The 13,701-nt window shown below is 34.5% G+C and overlaps 1 protein-coding gene across 2 annotated transcripts in view; it reads right to left on the bottom strand.

Moving 5' to 3' along the window:
* ARHGAP42 (Rho GTPase activating protein 42) overlaps positions 1–13,701 on the bottom strand; it is a 279,971-nt gene that overhangs the window by 39,756 nt on the left and 226,514 nt on the right. For both annotated transcript variants that reach the window (XM_044258255.1, XM_044258254.1), the window contains 3 exons: positions 12,155–12,264; positions 9,706–9,784; positions 8,093–8,132 (listed from right to left, as the gene is read on the bottom strand). In XM_044258255.1, coding sequence (XP_044114190.1) covers positions 8,093–8,132; positions 9,706–9,784; positions 12,155–12,264 — 229 coding nt within the window. The remainder of the gene's footprint in view (positions 1–8,092; positions 8,133–9,705; positions 9,785–12,154; positions 12,265–13,701) is intronic.

The following is a 13,701-nucleotide window of genomic DNA, read 5'->3' on the forward strand; positions in this document are numbered from 1 at the left end:
ATCATGACCTGAGCTGGAAGCAAGAGTTAGATGTTTAACCAGCTGAGCTACCCAGACACCCCTCAACAGTATTTTGCACAGAACTCTTGAGCAAAGAATCCTAAAAGTTGTATGAAACACAAAAGAACTCCACTAGCCAAAAGATGTATTGGAAAAAATAACAAAACTGGAAATAGCACAATTTGATACTTCAGATTATATTACAAAGCCATACTAATCAAAACAGTACGGTATTGGCACAAAAACAAATACGTGGGTCAACAGAACAGAAAGCCCAGAAATAAACCCACAACTATATATATATCATCAATTACTCTTTAAAAAAGGAGGGGAGGATATGTAATGGGAAAAAGACAGTATCTTCAATAAATGATGCTGGAAAACTGGACAGATACATACCAATGAATAAAACTGGACCACTTTCTTACACCATACAAAAATAAACTCAAAATGGACTAAGGACCTAAATGTGAGGCATAAAACCACAAAAATCCTAGAAGAGAGCACAGTCAGTAATTTCTTCAACATCAGCTGTAACAATATTTTTTGGATTTGTCTTCTGTGGCAAGGAAAATAAAAGCAAAAATAAAATAAAAAATAAAAAAATATTTAGTATTCTAAAGACATAAAAAGTTGATGCAACTCAACACCCAAAGACTAAATAATTCAGTTTAAAAATAGGCAGATGGCAAGGAAAATAAAAGCAAAAATAAAATAAAAAATAAAAAATATTTAGTATTCTAAATACATAAAAAGCTGATGCAACTCAACACCCAAAGACTAAATAATCCAGTTTAAAAATGGGCAGATGGCATGGACAGACTATCTCCAAAGAAGATGCACAGATGGCCAACAGACAAGTGAAGATGCCCAACATCCCTTATCATCAGGGAAATAAATTTAAGTCAAAACCACAGTGATGTATCACCTCGCCCTTGTCAGAATGACTAAAATAAAAAATACAAGAAAGAACAACTGTGTGGTGAGGATGTGGGGAAAAAGGAACCCTCATGCACTGATGGTGGGACTGCAACCTGGTGTAGCCACTGTGGAAGGGTAAGGAGTTTCCTCAAATAATTAAAATCAGAATACCTATGATCCAGGAATTACACTACTGGGTATTTACCCCCAAAATACAAAAACACTAATTCAAAAGACTATATGCACCCAGGCCCCATGTTTATTGCAGCATTATTTATAACAGCCAAACTATGGAAGCAGTCCAAGTGTCCATCAACAGATGAATGGATAAAGAAGTTGTGATATATAAACACAATAGAATATTACTAATCCATAAGAAAGAGTGAAATCTTGACATTTGCAACAATATGGATAGAGTTAGAGAGTATAATGCTAAGTGAAATACGTGTCAGAGAAAGACCACCATATGATTTCCCTCATATGTGGAATTTAAGAATCACAACAAACAGAGGAAAAAGTTTAGAATACTTAAAGGGCACTAATTCAAAGGGATACATGCACCCTTATGTTTACTGAAGCATTTTTTTATAATAACCAAGTTATGGAAGCAGCCCAAGTGTCCAATGAAAGATGGATGAATAAAGATGATTATATATATATAGAACTCATCCTTTTTTTTTTTATAAAGATTTTATTTATTTATTTGACAGAGAGAAATCACAAGTAGATGGAGAGGCAGGCAGAGAGAGAGAGGGAAGCAGGCTCCCTGCTGAGCAGAGAGCCCGATGTGGGACTTGATCCCAGGACCCTGAGATCATGACCTGAGCCGAAGGCAGCGGCTTAACCCACTGAGCCACCCAGGCGCCCTATAGAACTCATCCTTAAAAAATAATGAAATCTTTCCATTTACAATGACATGGATGGAGCTAGAGAGTACAATGCTAAGCTAAATAAATCAGTTGGAGAAAGACAAATACCATATGATTTTGTTCATATGTGGCATTTAGGAAACCAAAGAAACAAAGAGAAAAAAGAAAGAGACAGCCAAACCAAGAAATGTATCTTAACTACAGAGAACATACTGCTGGTTGCCAGAAGGGAGCTGGGGAGATGGGTGAAACAGGTGATAGATATTAAAGAGTACATTTACCATGGTGAACACTGAGTAATGTAGAGAACTGCTGAATCACTCTATTGAACACCTGAAACTAATATAACACTGTATGTTAACTATACTGGAATTAAAATAAAAGACTTAATAAAACCAAAAAAAAAAAGAAAAGAAAGAAAGAAAAGAAAATTGGTTTCTTTGAAGACAGGCTCAAATTATGGAGCACTATTGATATGTTACTCTTTAAAAAATATCCCTAATGGCACAGCTTGAGCGATAGTTTAATTCTACTCTTAACTGAATAATATTTAATATTGATGGTAGTCATTGCTCTTCTCAAAGTTAGTCCCAACATCTTAGAATTTCAAGAAAAGAATATTGTAAATACTGTAAGCATATTTTACAACCAGAAAAGCATTTGTTGACCAGTTCTTTAGTTTTTGTATTTAGTAGTTTTTTTCATTTAGAAGTGTCAAACTTTCCTTCTTTATTGAATTATATGCTAGTCTCATTTGCAGCATCTCTACTCTGAAAACAGTAAAGTAAGAGTAACCACAAAGTACGAGACTTTTTCATGTTAGGTTTGTAAAGACAGTCTCATGATTCAACAGCCACAGAATAGCTTTACTCTTTATTTTATGGCATATATTCTCTGTATCTTCATAGTATGGCCCTATTTTAGGATGCTAAATAGTTTTTATTCTATTACCTTGAGGATTTTTAATGAAAGCATAGACATTATGACTGCTTTTAATGGCTGACAGTCAAAACAAATTTTTATCTGAGTTTTATATTTTACAATCTCTATGTTTCATTAATAGCTTCATCATTTCAAAAATACAAATATATCCCACACAAAACTGAGTTTCCAAAGGATAGATAACTAGAGTATTTTAAGATAAACAGAATCCATCTGAATTACCAAAGCTATAAAGATGCACTTCCTAAGGTGGCAAAGGAATCAAGACTAGTGCTTTTTTCAAATACCATTTGAGAGAGAAGTTACAAACGGAGATTGATATAATTCTTCACTTTTGAGAGGAGTCAAATGTCAAAAACGAACACAGAGATCTCAAAAAAACAAGATGATATATAGAAAAATGGTAGAAGGGGTGAATATAAAGATCAAAGCTGTTGTGAACTAACAGGATGAGCTTACATGATTAATTCAGGACTTAAAAACGAGGTCTGAGAACTTCACTATCACTGGAATATAATTTTGAACCGAAACAAATACAATTCCAGGCATGTCACTAGAAGGAAAACACAACGCTGCTCTCAGGTGAACCATATGCTAGAGGGTGGAATACTGTTGAGTGTTCATGTATATCCTATTAGTTATTAAAGCTAGTAAATCACTAGTTAAATAGTGGTGTACTGATAAGACACATGATAAAAGAGGTAAGAATTAAGATTACAATCTGAGCAAGAGATTCAAAGTTCCACTAACACATTTTAGGCCTTGATGTAGAAAAATATTTAAAATTACATGCAAAAATATTAAATTCTGAGGACCTGGAAAGCCATTGACTCATCTGAGAGGCAGGTTATTTCAGGTAAAGGGACTTCAAGGCATGTTGGATTGAGGAATGTTTAAAGAACCCTGCTCACATAAATTGGCCAAAAAAAAAAAAAAAGTCCACCCCACAGCTTATTTCTGGAAGTACATTCAATCTTGTGCCTACATCAGTCAGAATTTCTTTTTATTGATGACATAGTCTTGTCTTTTCAAGAGAGTAGATATTCTCCTCGGGTGAGCAAATTTGAATTTCCAAGAATGTGGAAGAACAATCAGAAATAAGTGTGATTTTGGGTAAGTTAGCTTTAAGCCCACATAGTAAGACTTTTTGAAATCACTACACAATTTTGTGTATAATTATTTAGAATGTTTAGAATACTTAAAGGGATATTAATCTCAGCATTTATAAGCCAATTTACTAGATTACAAAAGATTCCACCAGTTTAGAAAGATTATATAAGCCAGAATCAGAAACTGGCCTTTAATTAGAGTGCTTCATGTGGGAAAATAAGATTTACAAGCTTCGTAATTGTATCTTGATATGTCTAAGAAAAGCTTCATTGGTTAAATGTATAAATGGGGGAATTATATCAAATTTATGAAAACAAAGTGAAAATGACATTTTTAAAAATTAGGGCATTTATTTATAAAATAGGATGAAAGAAAAAATATAGTTTAAGATAAAATAATAAAAATAAAAGTTAAAAGGTTAAGATTTATAACTTGAAGCACTACATATTAATAAAGGAAACATAATAGAATATTCTTTCCTATGATCAAAATCTCCCCTTGGGCAATAAAAGCCTATTGGCACTAAGAGCAACAATAAGAGCAAGTGTGTGCTGAGCACATATACCTCATGGAAAAAGCCTGTGTTGAGTACTAAGAAAAAGAGGACAAGTGTTCTGTCACAAGTTGCTCAGAGAAATAAGTAGGATACTAAAACACTATACCAAAAGCCAAAATGTGAGAAACGACACAAATACATGGGCTCTAGAATAGCTACTTTTCTGAAAAATATACCATTTTATAATTACAAATGGTGGCATAGTGATGTTTCAGGTGGCTAAGGCTACAAGAAAGCAGATTTCTAGAAGTCTTTTTTTTTTTTTAAAGATTTTATTTATTTATTTGTGAGAGAGAGAGGGACAGCGAGCGAGCACAGGCAGACAGAGAGGCAGGCAGAGGCAGAGGGAGAAGCAGGCTCTCTGCCAAGCAAGGAGCCCGATGTGGGACTCGCTCCCAGGACGCTGGGATCACGACCTGAGCTGAAGGCAGCTGCTCAACCAACTGAGCCACCAAGTCTTTAAGGCATTAAAAAGTGTATTCCCCCTCCATCAGAGCATGAGTACATGTGATAACTTTCTTTTTTTTTTTTTAAGGGTATGCATTTTATTTTATTTTATTATTATTTTTTAAATATTCTATTTATTTATTTGACAGAGAGAGATCACAAGTAGGCAGAGAGGCAGGCAGAGAGAGAGGAGGAAGCAGGCTCCCTGCTGAGCAGTGAGCCTGATGCGGGGCTCGATCCCAGGACCCTGAGATCATGACCTGAGCCGAAGGCAGCGGCTTAACCCACTGAGCCACCCAGGCGCCCCGCATTTTATTTTTTTTTAATTAGATTTATTTATTTTCAGCATAACAGTATTCATTATTTTTTCACCACACCCAGTGCTCCATGCAATCCGTGCCCTCTATAATACCCACCACCTGGTACCCCAACCTCCCACCCCCCCGCCACTTCAAACCCCTCAGATTGGAAGGGGAGGTGAATCATGAGAGACTATGGACTCTGAAAAACAATGTGATAACTTTCTTATTCAAATTTCCTAGTTATGATAGAAACCCAACTTCCAAGAAATGTAATAAAGATCAAATATATTCTCAGTGACTTAACCATGTCCCCATTTAAAGCCTTACTCAAACCTATATATAGGTTCAGTTATTTTCTCAGGATTTATCCTTGAGTAGGTTCATTTGAAGTTTATACTATATATGAAAAATTGAACCACTCAAAAAGAACAGATAATCATGCCAAAAATGGATAGAATATGGAGGACTTTGGGAGATGGAGAGGAGAAGTGAGTTGGGGGAAATCGGAGGGGGAGACAAAACAGGAGAGACTGTGGACTCTGAGAAACAAACTGAGGGTTTTGGAGGGGAGGGGGTTGGGGATTGGGTGAGCCTGGTGGTGGGTATTAAGAAGGGCACACACTACATGGAGCACTGGGTGTGGTGCATAAATAACGAATCTTGGAACACTGAAAAATAAAATAAAATTACAAAATAAAATTGGGCAGAAGACAAAAACAAAGACATGTCTCCAAAGAAGACATACAAATGGCTAACAGACACATGAAAAAATGTTCATCATTAGCCATCAGGGAGATTCAAATCAAAACCACACAGAGATACCACCTATACCAGTTAGAATGGCCAAAATAAACAAGATAGTAAACAACAAGTGTTGGAGAGGATGTGGAGAAAGGGGAACCCTCTTACACTGCTGGTGGGAATGCAAGTTGGGGCAGCCACTTTGGAAAACTGTGAAGATTCCTTAAGAAATTAAAAATAGAGCTACCCTATGACCCTGCAATTGCACTACTGGGTATTGACCCCAAAGATACAGATGTAGTGAACAGAAGGGCCATCTGTACCCCAATGTTCATAGCAGCAGTGGCCATAGTCGCCAAACTGTGGAAAGAGCCAAGATGACCTTCAACAGATGAATGGATACAAAAGACATGGTCCATATAAACAATGGAATATTATGCCTCCACAGAAAGGATGAATACCCAACTTTTGTATCAACATGGATGGGACTGGAGGAGATTATGCTGAGTGAAATGTCAAGCAGAGAAAATCAATTATCATATGGCTTCACTTACTTGTAGAATATAAGGAATAACTTGGAGGACATTAGGAGAAGGAAAGGAAAAGTGACTTGGGGGAAATCGGCGGGGGGTGAACCAGGAGAGACTGCGGACTCTGAAAACAAACTGAGGGTTTTGGAGGGGTGGGGGGTTGGGTGAGCCTGGTGGTGGGTATTAAGGAGGGCACGTATTGTATGGAGTATTGGGCATGGTGCATAAATAATGAATTCTGGTACACTGAAAAAATAAAATTAAAAAAAAAAAAAGAAAAATGAAACCAGTATCAGAAAACACATTTCAAACTCTACTCAAATGCAAATTATATAGTATATTGCTCTTTAGGTAATTGCTTAGAATGAACATTTGGTACTAATCTGTTGGTTATTATTCTGTGATTAGATATAAATGGGCAATGGAAGATTTTATACTAGTCACTTTCCTTGATTTGCAATAAAGAAATGTAAGAATAAACACTGGAAAAATTTTTTTAAGTCTTTAACATTAGGTATACTTTAAATCATGTTTTTTCTTTTGATAATTTCTGAAATGAATTGCTAGGAAGCATTTCATTCCATTAAAATAATAGGCTCTCTCATACACTCAATATTTATGACCTTCAAATGAGTGCTTTCCTAGTTTTTATCTTCACTTCATTCTAAGTTGCACTGTATTAGCAATTTTAAAGTCAGGATTATTATTAATCTTGTTTTAAAAATAAATTTAGACATCATGAGAGAAAGTCAATTGAATCAAATAAAACTTGAAACTGCTTTAGAAGATATACAGATAACCTTAGAAACAAATATACAAACTAAATTTTATATGTCAAATAATCTGGCCATATAGAGTACATAAAAAAGAAAATACCTTAAAATAACCAAGGGTAATTGCCAAGGGTGGCAAGAATGTGGCAGACAATTAAGTGGATTTAGAATGTGATGGAAAACACATAAAATGTGCTTATTAAGACTGCTTTAATACTAAGGATTCGGTAATTCTATAGTGAGACAAAGATTCTCCTACATATCCCATGTCATATGACAATGTCTTTATACATCACAATCTTGGGCACAATCTCCTAAAACGAGCACAAAGTATTCATGTCTTCAGTGTAGTCACTGGAACATAGAAACTAAAATAAAGAAACTCTCTATTGCCGTTAAAAACATATAAAAAAATCAAATAAATATAAATTGCTTCAAATCTCCTCCTGGGATAAAGCAAAGTACATACCTTTAAGTTAATAAACACTAAACAAATAAAAATTAATTTTGGTCACTATAACACCAGTAGCTAGTGGCTTTGACATGAGAAACTTCTTTGAATGAAAATTTTAAATTTGTTTAACCATCAAATCAAAGGTACGTTTTCTCAGAATTAACTTTTTTTTTTTTTAAAGATTTTATTTATTTATTTGACAGAGAGAGATCACAAGTAGACAGAGAGGCAGGCAGAGAGAGAGAGGGAAGCATGCTCTCTGCTGAGCAGAGAGCCCGATGTGGGACTTGATCCCAGGACCCTGAGATCATGACCTGAGCCGAAGGCAGTGACTTAACCCACTGAGCCACCCAGGCGCCCTCAGAATTAACTCTTAATACCACATAAAACCTTTGTAATTAAAAATAAACTGTGATAAAATTTTAAATAATTATTAAAACAACTTACTTTCTTCTTTCTTGCTAATAATGGCAGGCAGCGTGTAAATCTAAAAAAACAAAGGAAGTCTTATCAGTTAATGACCTTGCACAGAAGCAGGGCGATGATGGTACAATGATACACAAACGGGAGTATCTTGATTTCAAGGTCCTGCGACTGGTGTATCCATAGGGCCAACTCCCTACCTGTCAACCTTACCTTGTTTCCCACTTCTTTCCATTATGGCTGTCCAGCCCTGAACAAGGTTCTACCCCTTTCAGATGATATATATATCTTATTTTATTACCTGAAATGATGCACAGTATGTATCCTTTCTTCAGGAAGCATCTCATGATGGATTTTACCCGATTACTCCTTTCTCAAATTATCTCTTTAGTGTTTTGTTCTCAACATGTACAGCCCTAACTTATACCTGAGCTGTCAAACCATCTCATAAATTTGCTCTAGGTCAGGGCTTACCTCACAACTTTTAGTGGCAAAGAGTCAAGTCATTTTGTTTTCATTTTTAGTTTGTAATTGGCTGATATTTTTATGTTATAATAAAGTAAAACATAGTAACATTATAAAGAATAGATGCAAAGTCCAAATTTTTATTATTAAACTCAATAGATGTAAAATGAGTTCTCCAAATTGCTATAAAATTGCCCAGATTTTTAATCTTAATTTCTGCACTCATTTTATTGTGGACTGGTAGTAGTTGGAGGGATGGCCTTGAAGTCTAGGGACAACACTTTAGGTGTGTTGTTGCACAGGTACTTTGCACAAGTTTGTTCACAGATTCTTTGCCAACTAAAGATAGTTCTCAAGTGACAGAACAGGGCCTCCTATTTTCTCTGTGTGCTCCTCCAACAATACATGCAGTGTTCTTCACAAAGGAAACAGACAGTGATCAGTGATTTATTCCCTTTTTTACATAGCTTCCCTAATAATTTTAAGTAAATTATCATGCCCACATTGAAATAACTATTAAAACAGTGGGGATGTGGATAGAAGGAAAAATGTCAAGCCACAAGACAATTTGACCAAATCAAACTTTTTTTTTTTAAGATTTATTTATTTATTGGGGGGAGGGGCAGAGGGAGAGAAAGAATCCCAAGCAGACTCTCCCCTGAGCAAGAGGCCAATGTGGGGTTTGATCTCAAGACCCTGAGATAATGACAATTTCAAGACCTTAAGATAATGACCTGAGCCAAAATCAAGAGTCAGATACTTAAATGACAGAGCTACCCAGGGGCCCCACCACATGAGACTTCAAGCAATGATATATACCATACAATTATTTCTTACCCTGAACCTATGCTCATCACACTGATCACGAAGCTTAGCACATGGGGTCTCAATTATTAACTGAATGAAATAATTCAATCAGCACAGCCAGGTTAGTGATAAGTAATTTGTTAAAAAGTAATTTTAGGATTTTAAATCTAGAAGTCCCCCTGAGAAAGAAATTATAAAATTATGCAAATGATTAAGACAACACTAGAAAAACAGTAAGAGTCTCTACTCTGATTTGTTATACTAATTATTTTCAAATATACTACTTCAAACATAAAAAAAAATTTCAGCTGTACTTTGTAATTAGAAGAATAAAACCTAAATTATATAATGTGTCATATTCTTACCGGTTCTTTACCATCCATGGCTTCGAGCCAGAGTTTCCGATTAGCTTCTGAGAATGCCTGCAATGTGATGATTCCTTGCCTATTTAAAAACAAATATTTTATATGTTCAGTTTATTCCTGTTGTATCTTTACACACTTATTACTCTTAAAAGTACAGGTAAAACTTGAAGAAAAACCCAAAAGAAAAAAAAAATGAAAAGAGAGAAAAGGAAAAAGAAAAAAGATAAAATAATTTAAAAAAGTAAAATAAGACTGATTTATAGTTACCTTTCAGAAAAATCACTGTGGGGACACATATACATATACATACAAACAAACAAATATTTCTTAATTCTAATGGCTGCAGGTAGTAAAATTATTGCTTTAGGTATGACTACATGAAGGAGGCTAGTTCCAAACTATTTCCTCTGAAATGACCAAAAAAAGATGATAAAGTTACATTCACCAAAGTTCAGAACAACCTAAATATTCTATAATATGAGAGTGATTAAGATTATAAACCCAATGTGTACAATCTAGTCACCAAAAATAATTGCAATGAGTATATTCATATGACAAGTTTCATAATGTAATTAGTGAATTATTAAAAAGACACTAAACCAAAATGTTTATACCATGATCACAATATTAAAATTAATTCATTTAAAAAGCATCCTTTCCCATGTATCCATTCTGAGTTAAGTTACTTGAGGATGTACTTCAAGAAAGAAAGAGCAAGCAAAGGGAAGGAGGAAAGCAATGTAAGACAGAAAAAGACATGAAATTCAGAAGCAATTAAATTAACCTAGTTAATTGTGCAGATTGTCCAGAAAATAAATTTAAATAGGAAATTAGAGGACTCTGTGAAGAGGTACACTGAGGAGGAAACCTGAGTTAAATATTGTGTGACTGAAAACTGGTATGACTTAAAACTGTGTTGAAAGGATATTATTTCTTGTGAAAACAGGAAAACAGATCATTGGAATGACAGAAAAAGGAAAAACATATATGAAGATCAAGATCATTTGATCTTGGAGAATCTAAGCCAGCATCAACAAAAATAATAAGATAACAATATTTTTTTTGGCTGTTTATTATGTGTCGGGCACTATGTTATAAATGTGTTTCCTTTTTTTTAAAAAATCTAATTTAATCATCACAGTAGCCCTTTGAGGTGGGTAATTATCCTTATTTTACAGATGAGACAACCAAAGCACAACTTAACCATGTACCCCAGGATTACAGAACTAAAAAGTGCTGAAATAAAGAAAAACCACTAGTGTGTTGGCGTCTGTCTGCATAGAAAATCTGGAAGTCCCTATCACAAAATTATTAAAATCGGTAAGGAGCTCAAAAACTATGCAGATATAGATTGATATATTAAAAAAGATTAATAGCCCTTCAATACAGGAGTCTCCACCATTGGGAAAAAGATACACTAATGAATTCTATTCAAAACTGCAATAAAATGAAAATACTCAAGAATAAATATTAAAAAAATATAAAATCTTCAAAGCGAGTTCAACTCTCCATCAATTAATTAATAAATCTAATGCTACTCTAGGCAAAAATCACAAAGGATTTTTTTGGAAAGAAAGGAAAACTTAACAAATGGATACATAAAATCTAAAAATATAGTGCCAAAATATTTAACACAATTTTTAAAAAGCATAAAAAACAGGGACCTTGCTCTACTAAGTAGTTACAATCTACATATATGTAAACTATAGAATATAAGAGTATATACAGTATGTATTCTATATAGTGCACCACACAAAGCTAGAATATGCAGAGAAGTATGGTAGTAATGCAGGGGAAGAAAAATAGATCATGGAGTAGAAGAGAGATCAAGAAGTATACCCATTCTTATTTAGGTTCTGTTCCTCATATATTGATACCAAAAAAAAAAAAAAAAAAAAAAAGAGAGAGAGAGAGAGATACAGATCTAAAAATCCCTACTAGGTTATAAGCTCACATGTACACTATGTCTTTCCCAATATCCAGTGGCTGAGAATGTCTAGAATGGTGCTCTGCACAGAGCAGGTACTGAATTTCACAGGCTGAAGGAAAATTATGGCATTTCCAGCTCTGTCTTATTACTCATTGGAAACAAAGGCCACCAGCCTTCAAAAGTCCGCAAAAAGACATCCAGGAGTGGTAAACAATATTATCAGGATCATTCATAGTGATGGGAACTCAAGTCCACCATATATCCCCTAACAGTCAGTTATGTTGATTCCCCAAATTCTTCGAGTGATGTTGCTTTTTGCTAGTATCCTTTGTCTGATTTATTTTTTGAAAGCATCACACAATATATATTTGTTGAATAAATACACCAAAGATGAAATAAACATGCATAATGTTTTTAAACACTGAAAAGTACTTGTATGCTGTTTCATATTTATACCTAAACATAGAAACAATTAATTTAGCTTATTAAAAAGTATAAAGTGAAAAGAAAACCTCAAACCTTTCAACTACTTCTATATCAAAGCAGAACCGTTTGTCAATTGAATCTGTCTTTCGTCGGATACAAGATTTCAATTTAAACATTTCTGGTGAGCCAGTAACAAGGCCATTCTGAAACAAGAAGAACACGTTATTGACATGATGACAGGGCAACTGGAGAATATTAAAAATGTCAACTAATGCTGCTGCACCAAAATGTTATACATAAGTACAGCTTACATATAAAGGTTATAATCACATCCTGTCCTCTGAATACATACTTTTAGCCTCATGTTAACTGCTCAATTATAATACAGTTATTAAACTAACCACATGCACATTTTAATTAAAGAATATTGTGGTATGCCGTCTAGTAGTCTCAAACATACTTACTTATGTTAACGTGCACTACAATGTAGATTCTTTAGGACTTCAAATTTAGAAAAAGTGTGAAATCATAGTTATCATAATGTCACAATTAGATATACAGAGCTTGTCAGGATACAACAGGATACAACACTGTTGCTTTGGCATCAAAATGCCCTAGGTTGCTAAGAGATTAGTATTGTGTGTATGTGCACGTGTGAGCAAGTATGTGTACACATACTTGCGTTAGAGCCTTACAGTATTAAATGATAACTGGCTCAAAGTTTCAGGAGAGCTACAAAAATAATATTTTTCTAGTATTTTCTTGTAAATGTATTGCTATCATACACATTGCATTATTGCTTTGCTGGTAACCAATTGCTACTCTGCTCCTAAACTCTCAACTCTTTGGACAGGATCCAACATAAGCTCGAGCTATAAGAATTCTCTTCTATATCTGAGACACCAGTTACCTTAAGAGGAATATTTCCCTAATATCTGGTTAATTCTACTATCTTTGGTTATAAAGGTCATAGATTTATTAACAGAACTTTGGCTGGGTCTATCTGCTAACAGCTCACTGACTGTCACATAAGCTTTCAGGCAACAAATTTTCTTATGAAAACTTTAAAGTACACACTAGGCCTTAACTTCTCATCATGGGCTGAAGGTTTCTTTTGCTCTGGTATGTTCTTTATATTATGTCTCTCCATTTGAATTATTAGACTCTATCGAATGGCCAAGGACAATAAGTTTCACCTGATGTATCTGAATATATATCTAAGTTAGAACAGCATTTACCTCTACTATGATCCATACCACAAATTAGCTGGGTGAGTCACTTACTTTCTACCACCTTGATTTTCTAATCTGTTAAAATAAGGCTGGACTAAATAATCTTTAGGATAACTCTCAGCTCTAGGATTCTTTGATGATGGTCCCAATTACCTAATTCTTAAATTCAGTCACTTGCCATATTCATATCATAATTCACAAAAGATTATACACTATATACAATAAAGGTGTTGTACTTTGTAGAACTTCCTTATATGAAGTACACTTTGTTCTATACTGTTCACTAGCCATGCAAGACATCCAGTGACCAATTTACTTTTGGAGTAAATGGGCATCAACTGATTTCTTCTGAATGCTGGCCAACATTTCAGTAAACAGTACACAATGTAGAAGAGGAAGTGGCATGCA

This window comes from Neovison vison, chromosome 7, assembly GCF_020171115.1.
Source record: "Neovison vison isolate M4711 chromosome 7, ASM_NN_V1, whole genome shotgun sequence".
Lineage (NCBI taxonomy): Eukaryota > Metazoa > Chordata > Mammalia > Carnivora > Mustelidae > Neogale > Neogale vison.